Source organism: Rhamphochromis sp. 'chilingali' (assembly GCF_963969265.1).
Source record: "Rhamphochromis sp. 'chilingali' genome assembly, chromosome: 19".
NCBI classification, from domain to species: domain Eukaryota; kingdom Metazoa; phylum Chordata; class Actinopteri; order Cichliformes; family Cichlidae; genus Rhamphochromis; species Rhamphochromis sp. 'chilingali'.
In genome coordinates this window covers 13,397,439-13,417,651 of record NC_137946.1, presented here as the reverse complement: position 1 = coordinate 13,417,651, position 20,213 = coordinate 13,397,439, and the positions used below count along the sequence as shown (strand labels likewise).

General features: G+C 45.5%; 2 protein-coding genes and 1 long non-coding RNA gene across 4 annotated transcripts in view; 2 read left to right on the top strand and 1 right to left on the bottom strand.

Moving 5' to 3' along the window:
• The first annotated feature begins 228 nt into the window (after positions 1 to 228).
• LOC308387338 (uncharacterized protein) lies at positions 229 to 5,245 on the top strand. Its single transcript, XM_080867297.1, has 2 exons — positions 229 to 1,356; positions 1,436 to 5,245. Exons 1-2 carry the CDS (start codon positions 648 to 650, stop codon positions 2,386 to 2,388), a joined length of 1,662 nt encoding a protein of 553 aa, XP_080723423.1. The 5' UTR covers positions 229 to 647; the 3' UTR covers positions 2,389 to 5,245.
• A 4,394-nt stretch (positions 5,246 to 9,639) lies between these two features.
• ltbp3 (latent transforming growth factor beta binding protein 3) overlaps positions 9,640 to 20,213 on the top strand; it is a 43,524-nt gene continuing 32,950 nt past the window's right edge. For both annotated transcript variants that reach the window (XM_080866351.1, XM_080866350.1), the window contains exon 1: positions 9,640 to 10,711. In XM_080866351.1, the coding sequence (XP_080722477.1) occupies positions 10,474 to 10,711 (238 nt within the window). In that variant the 5' untranslated portion in view covers positions 9,640 to 10,473. The remainder of the gene's footprint in view (positions 10,712 to 20,213) is intronic.
• Positions 13,719 to 19,071, bottom strand: LOC308386652. Its single transcript, XR_013969832.1, has 3 exons — positions 16,029 to 19,071; positions 15,369 to 15,783; positions 13,719 to 14,224 (listed from the first exon to the last, which is right to left on the bottom strand). It is a non-coding gene; the product is annotated as an uncharacterized lncRNA (long non-coding RNA).

Here is a 20,213-nt window from a genome sequence, read left to right as displayed (position 1 = left end):
TTAAAAAGTACTCCCCAAAACATGAATCTGATATTCATTTTTGTAGCTGTAGTTCAGGGTAGAAGTAGAAAACGAAAGAAAAAAATGTACGAACTGGGACGTGTCTAAACTCGAATGTTTTGTGAGATTAAAGCAAGATAAGTCACTAGGTGCGCAGAACCTCCTGCGAGTCCCTACCCTGGGTAAAACGAGCCCCTATATTCTGACGTCACAAACACGCGACGGGCCTGCGCTTACAGTCGCTGCAGACGGAGGCAGGAGATGGGTGAGTCGCTGTGCAGAGTGGACGTGTTTTGAACAATAACTCGTAGACTTTATTAGGACAGCTAAAGAGCGGCAGCACACCTCTCCATCGGGGCCGCAGCGTTAGCAGTGGTCCTCTGCCGTCTGGCCTTGTTACTCCTGCAGAGAGCGGGCCAGAGCCAGGCCCAGCGGAGAGTTACCTACATTGTTTTTGTCGGCAGCGCCAGTTAAACAGCTAATGAGGCGCATGTAGTCATTGACAGTCATTGCTCTCACACAGTAAAGCGACAAAACCCGCAGAGTTTCCCCTCTCTTGGTGCTCATATTTGTGAGCTGTTTTCAGGAGCACGGCGTGTAAACGTTAGCTGACTGAATACCAGCTAGCTAACTGCATTATAATAATAATGACTTCCAGGAGGACGGGCTATGCTGGAAGCATGGATTCCTCCTCTCCGTCAAACAGCGGCAGCAGCTCGCTCCACAGTGGGAACCGCAAACAAAGCGCTGTTAGCATCCCCGACAGGATTGAATCCTGTTACGATCGCAAAGCCGACAAGGGTGGATACGGAGGCTCGCAGGGCAGTGTGACTGTAACGTCGCTCAAATCGCGTCTCGCCCCGACCATCCAAACCGCCATGTCCGCAGCAGTGGACACTCTGCTCGGGGAAGTGGTGCTAGTGCTCAATGAGACTCAGCAGGAGTTGCTGCATAAGGAGCAGGAGAACGAAAGGCTCAAAGTGCGCCTGGAAGTGTCTGAGAGGGAGCTGAAGACCCTGCAGGAGTGCCTGTGCAGTGCTCAGAAGCTCATAGATCAGCTTCAGGTGTCCTACACGGGCCCTCAGTCAATCAGTCAGTCAGTGTTTGCCCCGTCGCTGTCTTCCATGGCTTCCATGACTTTGGACAGGGACCACCAGAACCCCAGAAACGTGAATGGAGCGGGTGTCGACTTGGGTCTTGGTGGCTCTGTGGATGAGTCACTTCATGGGTTTGAACCAAGAGATGAGTACAAAATGTGCCAGCTTTCAATCCAGCCAGATGGCTCTGTGACCAACCACGCTCTGGACTCCTTCACATCCAATGCATCTCATATGTGCTCCGATTCTGGCCGACCAGGTGAGTGTGGAGCTTTTGCAAAGATTGATGACTGTGTTCAAACATGGTAATGATGTACATGTTTTATTTTTGTCTATAGACGAGAGGCAGTCTCAGGGACCTGGTGGAGCGTCCAGATTTGAGATTAAAGAGGAGCAGGGACCAGCTTCAGGCTCCACTCAACCCAACAGGAAGGACAGCATAGCGACGGGGGACGGAGAACGGTCGTCACATAACGTGGGAGATCTTGGCTACGGTCAAGTTGGAGGAGAGGCAGGTTCCCAGCGATCTTTCCCTCACCCACTGCGTCACCAAAGACCCATGCGTGAATGCAGTAGTGCCTTGGGCGGACTTAATGGACAGAAACAGTTAGCTAGGACTCCTGGAGCAGGAAGAGGTGACAGCGCTTCATCGGGCGGAGCTGATGACTCTGCAGGACCATCAGCTCCTGACACGGCAGTGGTCGAGCCCCCTGGAGATCGGCCTCACCACTGCTTGGAGTGCGGAAAGACCTTCCGTCTGATCTCCAGCTTGAAGAAGCACATCCGCATCCACACAGGCGAGAAGCCATACCCGTGTGGAGTCTGCGGCCGTCGGTTCCGCGAGTCAGGGGCGCTTAAAACCCACCTGCGCATACACACGGGGGAGAAGCCGTACTCTTGCTCAGAGTGCGGAAATTGCTTCCGCCACCTGGATGGTCTGCGTAAACATCGGCGCACCCACACGGGGGAGAAGCCCTACGTGTGTGCCATCTGCGGGAAGCGGCTCAGTCGCCTGCAGCACCTGAAACACCACCAGCTGATCCACACCGGAGAGAGGCCGTGCTGCTGCCCTTTCTGCAACCGCACTTTCAAAGAGCCTGCGGCTCTGCGGAAACACATCCGCACGCACCGCGAGGAAGGCGGTCACATGGGAATCGGCACCAATGAAGACGCCGACCCAGACGCCATGGACGACATTAATAACCTCCATCCAGCAGCTCCGTCTCCGCAGATGAGGTTTGGGGAGTGGGGAGCTGAGGAGGATGACAGCTCAGTTGTAGACTGTGTCTAGGTGGAGGTTAAAGAGGTGCCTCGCTGTTGGTGTTTTTAAAAAAAGCACAGACTGATGTGTTTGTGTAGTTTGATGGACCACGAGGTCACCTTCACTCCGCAGTGTTAGGGTGATGAACCAGGCTACATATAACCAGAGCCTTGGAGCTTAGTTTGTCCAAGATATTAAAGTGTTACACTTTTAGATGTGAAGCTTAGTTTTAAATTACCACGGTACATTCTTCAGCAGCAGCTGTTCTTTCATACAGATGTTTATGGAGCAGTGCAGGTAGTGTACAGATTCCGGGAAGTTGCTGGATTGCAAACTTTCTGGCAATAATTTGGGAAATTTATTGCAGATGTGGGCACAAGCCAAAAAATGTAAAAGAAAAAAAAGAAAAAAAAAAAAAAAGGAAGAATATTTAAAAAAAACTTCGGAGCTGGGCATGAATTTATAAAACACTCACAATAATGAAGGCATCCTTACTGTTACAGAAAAAGGATTTGGTAACAGCATATTTAGTTTGTAGGTTTTTATTTTGTTTTTTTTAAATCATAATAAATTGATCAGGTTTGGGCATTTATAATCACATCTATGAAACTGACCAATGTCTAATGTGGGCGAATTTCCCTCAGCTGAAGTACCAGATAAAGGCCTTTACACACCAAGCACATTGTGGAAAAGTGTCACAAAAATCCGAATTTATTTTGGATGCGAATTTGTCATGTAACGTCAAATCGACATCAAGAAGAAGAAACAATGATTCTGATTTTCTCCAGTTCTCACAAGCTGGTTTAATCCAGGAGTTGAAGCTGTATCACGGCAGCTTTCGTACATTTAAGAACATTTAACACCTGAGGAGGCAGAGAAATCATTTCAGTGAGCAGATTGACCCGGAGCAGCGTCTAGTTGTGTGTCTGAGGTAAAATAATATTATTTTCTTGTTTCCATATAATTGTATGTTCAGCACCGGTGTGCGCTTTGAGCACACTTGTTGGAAAACGCAGTAATCTGATTGGTCAGCTCTGTTTATGCACATGCGAAAAATTAGAAAAAAATCATACCTGGTTGGTATGAACGGCTGCATTAAGAACAAGCGAGGCTGCACAAAATATTTGTGTGAATTTTACATGTTTAATGTATAAAGGCCTTAACACTCAACTTTCAAATTGCGTAAACTATGATGGCTTTATAGCCAAGGTAGTCCAAGATGGTCTCCTTTCATGGTATATTAATATCTTCCCACCTCTGCTCCTTTCATCTTTGATGCTCATGCTTTATTTAAAGCCAGATTTATATGCACAAGCTGTTTCAGTGGTCACGGATCACAATCGGCCCAGTCGACCTACTTTTATCCTGATTTCTTTTATGAAGGTGCTAGGGCTCATGTTCTTGGTAACATTGTTAGTAATATGCCTTCTGAGATACAGTCACCAGGAGGTTGAGCGGGCCATCCACTAATCAGAAAGTTGATGGTTTAATGTCCGGCTGCTCCAGTGTGCACGCCAAAGCATCCCTGGGCAAAAAAGCTCATCAGAGTTTGAATGTGAGTGAATGAAGCATCTGATTTCTTTCACTGACAACTTCAGTAAAACCCCGGGTAGATACTTTATTGCCCTCTATAGGTGGAAACGGTAACATTTTAATCTAAAATATGCTGCTTTAAAAAACGACAACAGTATGCTTGTTTTTATTACACCACTGCTGTCCCTGCTGTTTCCTTTTTATAATGAAAGGCTGTAGCAATGCCATATAAAACACTAACAGACCAAAAGCTAAAGTGTAATTTCAGCTGTGTGTGTGTGTGTGTGTGTGTGTGTGTGTGTGTGTGTGTGTGTGTGTGTGTGTGTGTGTGTGTGTCGTGAGCCAAATTTCAGTCAGCCATCACCCCTCTCTCTCTCTCAGCCAGTTCTCCTCTCTTATCTCTTCCCGTCACTGTGCAGAGCCCTCATCGGTCCACAATTGTTATGTTATCAAACGGAAATTATCTGTGTCGAAGACATCCTGTTTTGAAGAAATCACTCAGTGCATTTATTTGTTTATCAAATCATACAGGACTAGTTGAAGGCAATTAGCTGGCATCTTTGTGCACCACATCAGGAGCTCAAACACTCTCCTATTCTCTCTTCTCGCTAAATAACGTCTCCCCGTGGACCTCAGTTTAGCATTCCATTTTTATTTTATTCTTTTTGTTTTGTTTTTTTTCACGCTGCTACTGTATGTCTGGAAAGATTTTCTTTTTCTGGACTTGTATCATTGTTACTAGGCAGTCGCTAGCAGACAGACGTTGGTGCTTGCATGTGCATATCTGTTCCTCCGCTGGCAACAATGCCTCTCAGCTGTTTGTGTATATAAGAATGTAGTTAGAGCATTTTTATTCGGTTTAGTAAGGGTTGTGCTTAAGTTGTCGTGCAACAGTTTTGTTTTTTAAAGGAAACACACATTGTGCTGAAAGCAGCAGTATACTAACATACCATGTAAATGTATGTAACCCAGTTACACTTGTTCCTGATGCTACAGCGCACCAGGCGTTAACAGCAGAGCATTAATCTTCTCAGCCCTTTGAGCTAAACTGTGTGGTGTTATTTAACATGTGTACTACTATAACGACCTCCATGTAACTATTCTATGTACAAGTCATTTTAAAGTGACACTAAAAGTGTTAAATATTTGTCACTGTGTATACCAAGAAGGTAGTCTTTGCCCCAGATAAGCATATTTATTGTTTTTTGTATTACACATGGGTGGGTTTGAGGGGTGGGGGGGACCTTTGCATGTAGGCTTGAACAGAAATGGCATTATTCCCTAAGAAATCAGTGTTTAAATGTGAAATGAATTACTTTTTTATGCTTATTTGTTCACCCACTTCACATTCATACTGTACATGTTACTATATTAAAGGGCCTTGTTTATAATTGTTTTTTCTCTCTTTTGTTTTGTTTTTGGGGGTTTTTTTAGGGGAAAAAGTTGCTTTAAAGCCAAAACACACCCAGATAATTTATATCGTGTGTAGGTAGTAAATAATCTGTGAGCTCGATCAGCCGCCTAACTGCTCACTGAGCCATGTAAAGCTGCCATTTCATCTTGTTTCATTTTATTGTTTTGTCGTATTATGGCAGGAAAAACCGCATTAAGCCTGGGGGGAGAGTTTCCACACTGCCTGAAACGCTGCCAGAATAGATTGTGTAGGTGGTGTGGTCACACCCAGACACAGATCCCAAATAACACTTTGCTCTCCTTGCAGTGCTGAGTAATGACATCTGTGTTCAAAAACACCAAACTGCTGTTTAAGGTATAAGTTAGCCTTTGGTACGATTACAGAAACTTAACAGGTTAGATGGACCTGAAAAAAATGAATGCTTTCCTCCATAACATTGTTGGCTACACTATAAGACTTAAAACTCTTTTCTTTTTGTAATATTTGCCATAAAACAGATCAAGGTCCCTCCTGGTTATATCCCCTCCAGAGGAGGTCACGCTCATCAAGGTTCATAGCACATAAATGTGTTGATTCGTAAGCGTAAATTGGATATGTCTTGATATAATTAGCAGTCATAGCTCCCAGAACGCATTTGCATAAAATACTGCTAAAGACATGTTTGGGATTGTCAAAAATATTTGGGACGTCTCACGCAAACATTATCCATTCAAAGCTGGATGAGCCTTTAACACAGAGAAAGGATAGTTAATGCTGTGATACAGTTCCAATCAAAGAACTGTACTTTCTGGTATACACTCACCAGCTATTGTAAGTGCACCTGTTCAGCTGCTTGTTAATGCAAATGTCTAATCTGCCAATCACATGGCAGCAATTCAGTTAAATTAGACATGTAGACTTTGGTAACCTCAGTCTTCCACTGAACATGCTCCTGTGACTGACCAGTATGTTGTGGAGTGGGTGGGAGGTGTTATCCAACATTGTCTTTATCTTGGACAACATCCGCCTCTCCAACACCACCTTAAGGGAGTCCAGCTCCATCCCCACAACATTACTGGCCTTACGGATCAGTTTATTGAGTCTGTTGGCATCTTCGACCCTCAGCCTGCTTCTCCCCCCCCCCCCAACCCAGTATGCAAGGCCGTAGAGGATCGCACTGGCCACAACAGACTCGTAGAAAATCCTGAGCATTGTCCGGCAGATGTTGAAGCACCTCAGTCGCCTCAAAAAATAGAGACTACTCTGGCCCTTCCTGTAAAGTGCTGTGGTGTCTTTAGCCCAGTCCAGTTTATTGTCAATGTGTATACCGAGGTATTCATAGTCCTCCACAATGTCAGCATTGACCCCCTGGATTGAAACAGGGGTCAAGTGTTTCCTGGTCTTCCTGAAGTCCACGATCAATTCCTTGGTCTTTGCCACGTTGAGCTGCAGATGATTCTGCTCACACCACGTGACAAAGGAGTCGACCACAGATAGGAAGGTAACAGTTACTTAAATAATCACTGGTCACAATCAGTGTGCAGAAGAGCATCTGAATACACAACACATAAAACCTTAAAGGAGATTTGTTACAGCAGCAGTAGCAGAAGACCACACTGGGTCAAAGAATGTGGGCTCCCCAAAATTGAATAATACAAGATTGGAAAAAAGGTTACCTGCTGATGAGTGTTGATGGTAGCGGTTCAGCATCGATCCACCCTGCTGTGCATCAGTAGTTCGGGCTGCTGCTGGAAGTGTAATGGTGTGCGGGATATTTTCCTGGCACAATCTGGGCCTCTTATGACCAATGAGCATCATTTAAACAGCCACAGTGTACCCATCTTCTGATGGCTGTTACCAGCAGGATAACACATCATGTCACAAAGCTCAGATAATCTCAAACTGGTTACTTGAACATGACAGTGAGTTTGCTATACTCACAAAGCCTCCACAGCCACCAGATCTACACCTAACGGAGCACCTTTGGACCAGGAGATCCACATGCCGGATGTGCAGCCCAAAAATCTGCACCAACTGTGTTATGCTATCACGTCAATATGGACGAAATTCTCTGAGAAATGCTTCCAGCACCTTGTTGTATCTGTTTGGTCACAAATAAATAAAATGGACAAAGAGAAATTTCAACGTGCAGTAGATAAAAAAGTTACAGGATCACTAAACTTACTGCAATCTATTGTCTGGTGGAACAATAGCCAGTGTGATGAGTTTTATGGCAAGTGGTCTAAAAGCTAATCTCCCAGGACAAGTTTTTGCAGTGATTATTCCCTCAAAATGCACCATTGAGTTCAAGTTGTGCAGCTGTGGGTTTGTTTTAGACCAGTTTGGAAAAGAAACTACACATTTTAACCTTGTAAAGGATAAACAGTCATAATCACTGACCGTTCTGGGGATAAAAGCACAAAATCCAGAGTACAAATTGTGTTGATACACAGTCTAATCTGCTCCTAAGAAAAACCGTATATAGTTCATGTAGTGTAAATCATGCCAATATGCTTCACAGGCTTGATCCAAAAAAAATAAGACTCTTTGTGCACGGCACCGAAACTAATTTCTTCTTACTGTTCTGTAGAGAAAACTCCACCTGGAGCCAACGTGCCCTTTGGACGTCTTTGTTTAAACCACTGGGCAAGTGATCCAGCAGAGGCTGCCATAGATCCATTAAGCTGTTGTCATTGCTCCTGAGTGTTCACTGAGATTCTCTCGTGGCCAAACCTGATAAAACTTCCAACGCCGCTGAGTGTAGTTCCTCGTGATCGCTTTAAAAATTTGGCATTGTCTGTGGAAATGGCTCTGATTGTTTCCATAGAGAAACACGAGCTGCTGTAGAAATAAAGACGCAGTCTAATATGTTAACTATCTCACTGCACTTTGTGTGTTGATTAACTTAGAGGCCCGGGACACATTGAGCAGAAGGGTTTATTATTGTTCGGGGCACTCTGCTCTAAGTAGTCTTTGCTTTAGTCGCTCACATTCTTCATCTTTTGGATGTTGCGTTGCTGCTTTTATCCAAGTAAAGGATTGAATTTCCATCTTCAGCTCTTTTTACACACAGATTGTGTAATAAGGTTGCTTATTTGTCCGTGCTGTCTGTTATTATTGTCTGCTTGTCAGAGAATATCACCAGGGTTTCAGTTTTCAGATGGGAAGTAATTATATTGTACTAACAATAAGGATGGGTTCTTGTCTGACCTGCAGTGTATTTTCATTCTGTGTGTGCGTGCATGTGTGCACGTGTGTGTGTCTTGGCAGTCGGTGACCTTATGATGGTGAGCAGCAGAGGCTCAGAGACATGTGAGAACGGCTCGTGAACTCTCTGTAGGCCCATGCAGTCATTTCCTCAGCGACTAAAAGTAAACACATTCACTTTTTTTGGAGAGGAAGTGACTCAGCTTGCTTTCTTCCCCTCCCTTTGTCTGTTTCTCACTTTCACCCATTGCTCACATGACCCCCAGACACTGACTAGCCCCCGTGCTGCACCTTCATATATTTTTTTTTTTACTTTTTGAAGTGTGATTAATCAGCACGCTCGTTCGTCCCAGGCGAGAGTCGCAGCTGAACTTATCATGCATTAAGTGTTTAGGCAGGTCTCAGCGCTGCAGACTGTGTGGTGTCACGTTGGCCGTCTGACTTTAATCTGTTTCAGTCGGCGTGGGCGGCTGCGAGATTGAGCGCTATTTATCTGCACACCGAGGGCAAGAATGGAAAACTGGAATTTGTTGCAGTTGTTGCAAAAACCTCAGCAGCTAATAGATGCTTTTATAACCCCAGACTGTAAAAGCATCTATTAGCTGCGGAGCCAACAAATTTAAATGCTGAAAGTAAGAAAGGTGTTTTCTGAAAAGTGTATGCTCAGTTTTGATTTGATGCCAGGTCGCATCACCTCTTCTATTAACAGCACTCTGTAAGCATTTGGAAACAGAGGAGACCCATTGCTGTCATTTTGAAAGTGGAAGGTTTTACCATCATAGATAGGCCAGGACTGTAGGTAGGCCAGCATTTAGACCAGGTGTCAAACCTAAGGCCTCATATCAGCCTGCCAAAGACTGTCATTTTACACTCCAGCCCACTGGACAGAAAACGCTGGCTAATTCTGGTCCCCGGGCCTTATGTTTCAAACCCCTGGTGAACTCTTCTTAAAAGACAATGCTGTTGGAATACACACACAATGGCTGTAAGCATGTATATAGCATTTATATGTCATTCAGCACCAGTGGTCCTTGGGATACTGGCTTTTCAGCTGTACCGTGCTTCTGGACATCCTTACGGCTATTTAAATATCTGAGCTGTGAAATATAAAGAAGCTCATCACACAATACAAGAAATATTAGACTGCCTGTAAAATCTTGAAGAAATCCACATGACTGATATTTTTTAGCTTCAAGTGAAAAGCAAAATATTCAAATACAATGACTGATGTAGTGCAGTGACACACTGCGGCGTAATGACATGTTATGATCAGTGTATGCACACTGGCTGATATTTTTACAGACATAGAGAGGAACCTCGGAGAGGCCAGTGCATTTTCACGCACTAGAATCTCACGAACACGGAGTGAATTATTAGCCTGTGTCCATGTTTTGTTTTATTTTTTCTATTTGAGAGTGACACGCACAGCTGTGCAGCTGTGATTTGTCTGTGCGGGGGCAATAGAGCAGAGGAGGGCTGTTAGAGGAGAAATAACCAACAAGGAAACCACTTTCAGCTTTGCTCCTGCACCGCCTGGCTGGCCTCCGGCCAAGTTCTCCAGAGAGGGCTGGCTCACCCCTTCTCCTCCTCTCCTCCCTCTCTTCTTTCTCTTCCAAACCCACATACGCACTCCTCTCCAGCCCTCCAAAGCAACAGGCGAGAAGAAGGAAGAGCGACAAAAGCAAAAGAGCAACTCCTGCAGCTTTTTGGAACGAGCGCAACTAGGAGAAGCTACCGAGGATGCCAAACGCGTCGGTTTTGCAGATGGATCACATGGGTACGCGAGGGAACTGATTTTATTTTTCCCAAAGAAGAAAACAGGAGGGAGGACACACGTTTTTGTTTTTTTTCCTCCACCGTATGAGACGTCAAAAGTTTCCCTCTGTGTTAACAAAGCAGGCGCCTTTGAGCTGGAGCTGAAACCCTCGGCTTGTGATTAAATGTCCCGGGGTCTCTGTGGAGGACAGTGAAAGGATGCCAGGATGCCCTCTCTGATCTCCCATCTGCTTGTCATCTGGCTGAGCGTCCACAGGCTGGTGTGGTGCACGGAGCGCTCCTCCACACGCGAGCGCTTCAAGGTGGTCATCGCTCCTCTCATCTGCAAGCGGGTCTGCCTGAAGGGGCAGTGCCAGGATACCTGCGAGCAGGGCAACAACACCACGCTGATCGCGGAGAACGGGCAGGGGGCCGACACGCTCACCGGACCGGGCTTCAGGGTCGGTAAGTGACAGAGGCAGTTTCTTATGAGGGCTGGGGGCGATTAAATGTCTAGTGAGAGCCCTGTCCTGACCCCAGGCTTTTACGTTGTGGTTATCCCTGTTGTGCCAAAAAAGGATTTCCGGTAATTGCAAAAAGAAATGATCGCGATTATTTAAACGATTATAAATGCCTCCTTGGCCTTCAATCTGTCAAAAATATGCCAAACACATCTAATATCATGACTGATGTCCTGCCATTTAAAGCCAGAAGGAACATTTCTGTCACAAGGCGAAGCTGGAGGGTTTTTGGCAAAGTGACTTTTATATATTCTTTATTTATGCAGATAAAAAACAATCTTCATAAGGGATCTGGCCAACAGGACAGCAGAAACTGTAACAAATATAACATTACAATTTTATAGGCATACTTTAAGTTTCCCCAGCATCATGTTGCCCTCCATCTTTTTACCAAAATAAGTAAAGATATTAGACATAAGAAACAAGGAGAAACCATGGAAATCACTTTTTGGCACATCGCCCCTGTAGAGAGGTGAGGGAGGCCTGTTTGTTTGCTTAAAAGCTGACTTTCTTAATAGCTTATTATACCAATGTGGAGCTCCATAAAACACCTAAAACTGGCCCAACTGTGCGTCTCTATAAGAAAAGGTTATGCCTGAAAATCTGAAACACTTTTAGCTCATTTCAAGGTTAGTTGATAGCACGAGCGCGAGTTGAAGCAATAAAGTCCACCTAAAAATCAAAACCAACACCATGTCACAAAAAATGGCCCATAATCCACAAAATAACTGGTTCAAAGCCAGCATATCTGATCATCTCGAGGCCTTTTGGTTCCATACCTGCTGCTGATAGGCTCCGTGGGTTCATGTGAGGAAACTGTGCAAATAAATAGGTGGCTAAGATGAGGTGAGCTGAGGTTTACCCTCCGCTGCATCTGGAAAACGTTCCTGGGTTACACTTTAATTAGTAAGGCACGGCTCATTACATGGCACATAAATGTACTCTTAAGATCTATACTTTCCCCACCTCCCTCACTCCAGTGTCTGGTTGGCATGAGTGGAGCTGTTTCTGTGCTGTATCAGATCAGCTGTGGTTGAGACTTGGAGCCTTGCAGTCTACATCAGTGTGCCGCTCCACAAATGGATTTACCCTCAGTGGCTCGGTGTACAGAGTGAGATTGAGCTTTTTAACGCAGTCTGACAGTGAATTAACTCAATAACAGTAATGAAAGTGAGCTAATACACTACGCTGCACGGCACAGCTCAGTAATAAATATATTTATTAACATGATACGGCTTCTTTCTTCTTTTTCTTTCTTAAAACTCACATATTTCTAAATATAGATTCCTCTTCCACTTATGTGCTCTCTCTCTCCTTTATTGGCTGAATTCTTAGAACCAAACTAAGATGCAGAGCTGCTGGATGAAAAATAAACAATGCCTGTGGGGAGGGAGGAGTGGCAGCAGCAGGTTGTGGTTGTGGTGCATTTTGCATTCATCACACACAGGTTTGCACAGAGTTGCAGTTGCGTGTAGAGTCGTAGCTGGAGTCGAAGCAGGCTGGATTCAATTGAGGCCAAGTGAATGGTACTTGCACTGCTGTGACAGTATTCTTCCACTCTGACACAGTGTAGAGGCAAAGAGTTGGCTCCGGCATCAGTCTTCCCTCTTCTCCCCCCGATTTCCTTGTGGTACGTCACGTTTTATGGAGCTTCTGTGTAAAGTAATTCAAGAGAGACGCGTCGGATTCCTGGAATGCCTCATGCTGTTTCGCAGTGTGTCTGGATAACGAGATCATGTCGTCACACAGTCCCGTCTCCCGGATTTATCCGTCCGTTTATCGGAGTATTTTGCAGAGAGGGACCGAGGAGTCGACTCCAGCTTGCACAGGAGATGTGTGCTGTTCAGCGCGAGCGCTGGAATGTGGTCTGGACAAGTGGAAATTTCTCTCTCCCGTGTTAAAACGGCCACGGCTATAGCAGCAACAATATGAAGACTTTTCCATATTTGAGCAGTTATGATGTAAGCAACGGCGAGCCTGACGCCCAGACTGAACAAAACTTTTCCACAAAAGAAAATATGATTCCTGTCAGTCTGTAGAAGTAAAGAAGAGTCTTTAAAGAGCAAACACATTCAGAACCAAGATACACTTTTAGTCATAATGTAGTTCACTGAGACTTTTTGCTTTGCTTTACTTGACATGTTCTCAAAAGTTTGTGTTTCCACGGCAAAATAGGTCATTTATTTTATATTAAACTGAAAGAGGGAAGTGAAATCCTGTTCGTTACTTCTGTTTGTTCTGTTTTAGTAGGCCAAAGAAGTTATCCAAAGTTAAATATATCAAAAGCTAAATAATACAGGTACAGTGCGTGTATTTATGGTGATCATAAAACCCTCCTCAGTTTGTTGATCCTCTGACTTTTCAGCCAGTGACAGGCACTTAAAACTAAAGCGGCTGAGCTAAAGGATGTGAAATCACTCTGCACAATTTGTATTCTTTGTACGTTACTGTACAAAACTTTTGAGCTGGCTCCCATTTCTTTATATTTTGCTTCTAAGAAACCAGACCATTTTTTCCAGTGGTCTCGAGCAACAGTTCACCAGGCTTTCTGAAGATCTCTCTAAGGTTTTCTTTGGACATTGGCTGCTTTTCCCAAACATATTCAGCACAGTGCTTGTACCTGACTGTTTTTGTTTGTTTGTTAAGTCACTTCACGCTGACCTATGTATCATTCAAGCATAAAACAGGCAGCTAGCTCAAGGGATGAACAAATGTTGTGTCTACACATAACAGACAACTTAGCAAAGAGCCAATTTCTATCTGTAAGCACTTTGTTACTAACAAAATGTCCTAAAATATCCTATTTTTTTTTTTTTTTACTAATTTCTTTAGTTGAATCTATGAAAAATGGCAAAGATAACACAGTTTAACAAATACAAAAGAATAAATTTTCACCAACAAGGGGATTCCCAAAGATTTATTAGCTGAAAACTCACCATGGTGTGCAGCGTGTCATTAAACAAATTTGAGGAAACTGGACAAGCAGAGGACAGAAGAAGGCCTAAAAACTATCTACAGCAGGTGTATTTGATCTGAAAGTCATGTCCTTAAGAAGTAAGAAGGAATCCAGCAAACACCTGACACAGGACTCATTTGATCTCTCAGTTGATCCATGTGCTGTTTGTCGAAGCCTCATCAGAAACAGTCTCAGTGGAAGGATGGCGGTTAAGAAGCCATTTTTAAGCAAGGGGAACAGAGAGAAAATGCTCAGATTTGCTCACACAAAAACTGGACTGAAAATTAGTGACAGCAAGTCTAATGGAGAGATGAATCCAAAGTTGGAACTTTTGGTTTAAATTTCCATCAGCATGTATGGAGGAGGTCAGGAGAGAAGCAACAGTGAGTGTCTACAGCCATCTATCATGGTTTGGAGCTACATTTCTGGTAGTCATGGATTGGCTTCCCCACAGCCCAGACCTCAACATGAATGAAGCAGTGTGGGATCATCTTGAGAGAACTGAAAAAAAAGGCAGAAAGATCCAAAACATAAAGAAATGAGGGGTGATTTAAGACTTTGGCGCAGTACTGTAACTAAAATAAAAAGGTATGGCATAGATTAGAGCAGCTTTAAACAATTACTCTGTTTTTCCAGCAATATACCACAGAAGCTTTGTTTGTGTAAAGGCCCGAGCTTCTTTATGTTTAAAAATACACTAGTTCATAAACAGCAATTATCCAAAATGTAAATCAAGTAATAAATAGAAATAATGAATCTGTTTGATCTGCGCGGGATGTCATTATGCTGTTGCAGACTGGGACAGACAGACGGAGAGGCGACCACCCAGATGTTCAGACAGAGCAGATTGTCTCAGTGTGAATAACCTGGAGGACATGAATATAAATCACCTGCACAGCACGCTGCTCATTTGGACTTTCTATAAGAGAACGTTTGCACACAGGCAGACGTTACAGGACATCGTTTTATTGCTAAGTATGTCCCATTCAGGATCGGCCATCAGATTACGACATCCGATTTGTTTTGTCGATACGCTTGCGCTGATTACATGTGTCATAAATGAATCTGCATTTCACTTTGCACTTTATAAAACCGATGAAAGCAAAGAATTCCTTCCAGGCATGGCAGGCAGAAAAAAGAACTGTTTGCAGCAACATACAATTTGCCCTCCTCATGGACTCCACATGGTGCCTATGTAAGTAATCACAGGGCTCTGCAGGGGGTTAGGTGGTTATGACAGCGATAAAACTATTGCAGAATACATATTGTTTTATTTATTAAAGTTGAATTTTAGCATTCAGAGACTGGAAAATATTAAAAAGGATGAAAGAGTTACATGTGACTCACTTCACAGAGAAACCCGTGAATGACCTTAGCTTATGCTGATCACATGCTATGACCCCTTTTAAAAACTTCCTTTATCCCCAACACTTTCAATCTTGGTTCTTGGTTATTGCGCCTCAAAGTTTATACGTCTTGTACTTTGTCAGAATTATGTATTTCTTTTAGGAGATATTCTTTCAGAATCAATGGCTACATAAAAGCAGTGCACATACTGTGGTTGCTTTGACTAAGGCGTGCTTTTTTAGTCCAAGTCTAAATGTTTCTCGTTGTTGCTAGCACGGAGGCATCCAATATATCTTGCCTTCCTGACAGCAGCTGCTCAGCTCCCAGACAGCCCGCTGAGCCTCCTCTCTCCTCTGCATCTCCTCTTTATCAGGCCTGCTGTTGCCAGGCAGCTCCAGATTCTCATCTTTTTCTGGAATATCTAAGGGAATGTTGTGAGGGGGGGCGGGGCCTCGTTTGCACAGGAAGTGGTTCTTTTTTCTTTTTTTTTTTTTTTTTTTTAAATGACATCAGAAACAGCAGTATGCGACATTACGTGATGGCAGAGCTTCAGTTCATCCTTTGTCATTTTTTTTTTTTTTTTTTTTTTAATAAATAGGACAGGGGGAATGAATGAGAGAAAGAGGGGGAGAGAAAGAAAGAAAACCAAAGGGGAGAAGAGACGGTGAGAAGGGGGGGGAAGAGAGAGAAAAAAAAAAGAACTCCTGGGTCACCTGTATGGAGAAAAAAAAAAAACCAAACAAAAAAAACAAACAGAGGAGACAGCAAACAACAAAGAGCAACATAATAATAGAGAAAACAAAGCACCATCACAATAAACTAGCTAGTCATAGATATCAATATTTACTAAATAATAAACGATATTGTGCAGCACGCAAGATAGACAGCGCACAGTGTGCTTTGAGGTAGCAGCCAAGAAAGCTTTAGTCCGCGTCTGTGAATACCCATGTGTGCATACCTGTGTGGATCAGCATGCTTGCATTCCAAAGGTTTCTCCATGTAATGATCTGCTAGGGAGTGTGGGGGGGCCACAGCCCCGTCCTCCAGGGTGTGAAGCGGGTATGGAGGAGATCAAAACTCCAGACATCCAGAGGCCCCCAGAACACAAGAGACCATGGAAGACCAACAGAGGGGCAGCCGCGCCACTGTTCCAGTAAGAGCTGAGGAGAGTCCCAGATGAGGGCTCGCCCAGCAGCCGCGGAGCAGAAGTCAGGGGGAGTTGCAGTGACGCGCCCGTGAGCTCCGCCGGCCCCCAGCTGCGCCTGAGTGACCGAGCCCCAGGCCGAGAGGCCGGGGGCACCCCACCTCCAAAGGGGCCCGAGCGAGCCCCAGGCCCCAGGCCCCGACAAGCGGCCGCCAAGGAGTGAGCCGGTGTGTACCCGGACGCCCACCCCCAGACACAAAGAACCACCAACACACCGACACCTGAGGGAGTCCGCCACCGGCAGGGGAAGTGGTGGTGGGTGGAGATAGGCCTCCAAACCTTGGAGGGCCTGAGGTGTCCCCAGAGAGGTGGCGTCTGATACCCAACCTGACATATAGACACAGACATACAGGCACACACAGATACAAACATCCATTCCCACCCTCATGCTCTCATATGCACTTACTCCACACTCAACCAACGTGGAGACAGACATAAAGAGACGCTGTACACACAATCACACTCCCCAAGCGTACTCTACAAACCGGGTCTAGGTACCCTTGCCCCTGGAGGGGGGAATTGCACCCAGACCCAGGTGGTGTTACCCTTTTCCCTGCGGTGGGGAGAGGCAGACCACCCCGACTCCGCAGCAGCAGGGAGGCCCCACACCCCAGACCGCAGTCGGACGGCCAACTCCTCCTACTAGCCCTCCCGCTCCAGCAGGCCGCAGAGAATGGGGGTGGGAGAAGACTCCAAACCTCCCTCCACCCGCTCATTGTAGTGTTGATGCATATGTGTTCTAAGGTGCAATTAAAACCCAGGAGGGCATGGAGCTACCTGCCAAGGAGCAGCAGGTAAGCGCATAGTCCCTCCTGCTAGCCCTCAATGACTAAGTGTATTTAAAATTGAGAGGTGGGCAACGACGTCAGGGGTGAGGTATACACCCTGATGGTGATTTGGACTCCGTGATTGTGCCCACCCCCAAGATCCTATATGTATGTGTAATGAGAGTGTGAATAATGTGAATGTCTAAGTTGTGGGATAAAATTGAGGCAGAGGCAGCCAGAAGGGGACAGGGGGGGTAGCCTCCTCTGCACCCTGGTGACATACCCCCACTCCAAGGCCCTGCATGTGTGGGTGGTTGTGGAGGAGCGGGAAGAGGGAGGCAGCTGGAGATGGGGAGGGAAGGAAGGGAGGGGCAGGTAACCCCTCCCTGGGGCCAGCTCCCCCGCTGACCCCAGTAGGCACTCCCACCCTCCGCGACCCGCCAGGGAAGGGGGGCCCAGGCCCATCAGACCGGGGCCCAGTGCAGTAGCGCCCCCCGGCTCCACAGAGCCCTGGACAGTCCACCCAACCCCACCACAGAGAAAACTGCACCCACCCCACCATCCACACATCTTCCAGACTACATAAGACGGTAAACGCCCAGGCTGAGATCTTCCTCCACCTCTCCTGTATCTCCCCCTCCTGCAGAGAGTTCCTGAAGAGAAGAAAGCTCCTGCAAGATGTGACCATCCCCCCCACCAGTTGAAGAGCCCCCCAGGCGGCTCGACGCACCGGCGGCACATGTGACTCACTTCACAGAGAAACCCGTGAATGACCTTAGCTTATGCTGATCACATGCTATGACCCCTTTTAAAAACTTCCTTTATCCCCAACACTTTCAATCTTGGTTCTTGGTTATTGCGCCTCAAAGTTTATACGTCTTGTACTTTGTCAGAATTATGTATTTCTTTTAGGAGATATTCTTTCAGAATCAATGGCTACATAAAAGCAGTGCACATACTGTGGTTGCTTTGACTAAGGCGTGCTTTTTTAGTCCAAGTCTAAATGTTTCTCGTTGTTGCTAGCACGGAGGCATCCAATATATCTTGCCTTCCTGACAGCAGCTGCTCAGCTCCCAGACAGCCCGCTGAGCCTCCTCTCTCCTCTGCATCTCCTCTTTATCAGGCCTGCTGTTGCCAGGCAGCTCCAGATTCTCATCTTTTTCTGGAATATCTAAGGGAATGTTGTGAGGGGGGGCGGGGCCTCGTTTGCACAGGAAGTGGTTCTTATCATAGCTCAGTCTGGGCTTGCGTCCCCTAAAATGGGCATCATGACAAGTGGAAATGGCTATTTGAGGATTTCCCATGTGGTTTTGTATTTAGGGTAAAGTGACAGTAGTAGCCTTGTGGTTTGTTTTGGTTTTCCCTTGGCATGGGTCAGAGGTCCATGGGAGCCTGAAGATGAACACAAGTCAGTTAAATACAGCAGTCAAGGCTGGTTCTGCTTTCTCTCTCCTTCTTTCTCTTTAGGGAGGCAAGTTTATTTTACCTTTCAAAGCCCTCTGCTCTTCCCCACACGCTCTTTTCTCTGTCATGCCAAACTTTGGAGAAAGCGGTCTAACACAGGCAACCAAGAAACCTGCAGCACTCCGGATTTTTTGCCACAGGCTGGACTGAGCTCAGAGGCAAAGCTGGGCACGGCTCCCGTGCTCACAAACTCACAAACACACAAACACACATGAGCGATGGACTCTCGGGCACATTCATTCCCAGCTTAATAATCACGAAAGCTTCTTACCTTTGGCTGCTGTTTACAGGCTGGCCATTGACCCTGTTGCCAAGGCTGAGTTTTAATCTAAATAAGTGTAACCTCCGTGTGTCCATTTAAATAATGCTTGTAATTATTTGGGAGGTTTTGTGTTCTCGTTAACCTTTTCTTTTTTTGCCTTTGTTTCCACTGTGGGCTCCCCTCATAAAAGTGGATCCAACTGGTAAAGCTGTGAAAATGCTTTATCTTTTAAAAGATAAACACACCCAATTTTAGTCACTTTGTTTTGATTCAGTGCAGCTTCCCCTCAGTGAAGCGTGGCCTTTTAAAAAGGTTAACTCCACAGTCGGTTTTTCCTTTTTTTTAAATTTTACTTTAGTCAAGCTTGCACCACAACACTCACTCAGAGCCAACATCCACATGATCTTAAGCCGGAGTTCCCCATCCAATCAGACTCTAAATAGCCTGCATTTATGTAGCGCTTTTCTAGTCTTACAGGCCGCTCTGAACGCTTTAATCCTACTTTTCAGCGCGAAGAAAAAGAGAAAAAAAAAGCATCTCATTAAATGAACTTTGTGGAAACAAAGCAGCAATTAGAGGTGCTCTCTTTTAAATCGTCTCAGGGCAACGGCGTGTATATTTTTTGCATGTGACTGTGTCCAGGAGTGGTGTGCTGAATGAACCCAGCTCAAACAAACAACCCTCTTTGCCATCTTTAACACTCTCCTCCCATTTGTGTAGTGAGAGGGGGGAATGGAGCAGTTATTTAAAGCTACTGAGAGGAATGCTGGGGACTGTACCCACACCGAGCAGAGACCCTGTAGCTGTAGCGATTAGGAAGGGTAAATAGAATAACATGGCCTCCGCCAGCGGAGCACCCTGCAGACATTACCTGCCACGCACTCCAGTGCTGAGTATCTCACAGCACAGGTATCTGACATAATCTCAGCAGAGCACAGTCAGCACTCTTACCTGCCTGCCCTGCAGTCCTTATAGCCGGGGCTTTTAGATAGTCATTAGATGACATCATCTGCACCGGTGCCAAGATTCTATCTGACTCTCTTGCTCTCTTTCCACAAAACGTATGTGCCAGAGGGGCGTGATGGGGTAACGCTGGATTTGTGCCCGCTAAAAAGCTGCGCAGTGTGGTTGCATATTTCCATGACATGTGAAAACCACATTGCGCAAGGCAGGGTTTGATTTAGATCTGGGAAATCGCGGCCCTCCCTATACTCAGACTGATCCCCCTTAATGACGGCTGCTTCTGTTTCTCGGGAGCAGTCGTCGTTGTCATCATCCCGTCTCTGTAATGTTAACAAACTGTTGTTTTAGCCTTTATGTGTGTGTGTGTGTGTGTGTGTGTGTGTGTGTGTGTGTGTGTGTGAGAGAGAGAGAGAGAGGTAATGAAAGCCTTCAGTGACAGTGCTGGACTCTGGCAAAGGGCAGCACTGTTGTTTGGATAGCTGA

Bases quoted from the DNA above. Each gene is read 5' to 3' on its own strand.
- LOC308387338 (XM_080867297.1), top strand. From the start codon at position 648: ATGACTTCCAGGAGGACGGGCTATGCTGGAAGCATGGATTCCTCCTCT. The intron at 1,357-1,435 runs GTGAGTGTGGAG...TTTTGTCTATAG, and splicing joins CTCCGATTCTGGCCGACCAG to ACGAGAGGCAGTCTCAGGGA.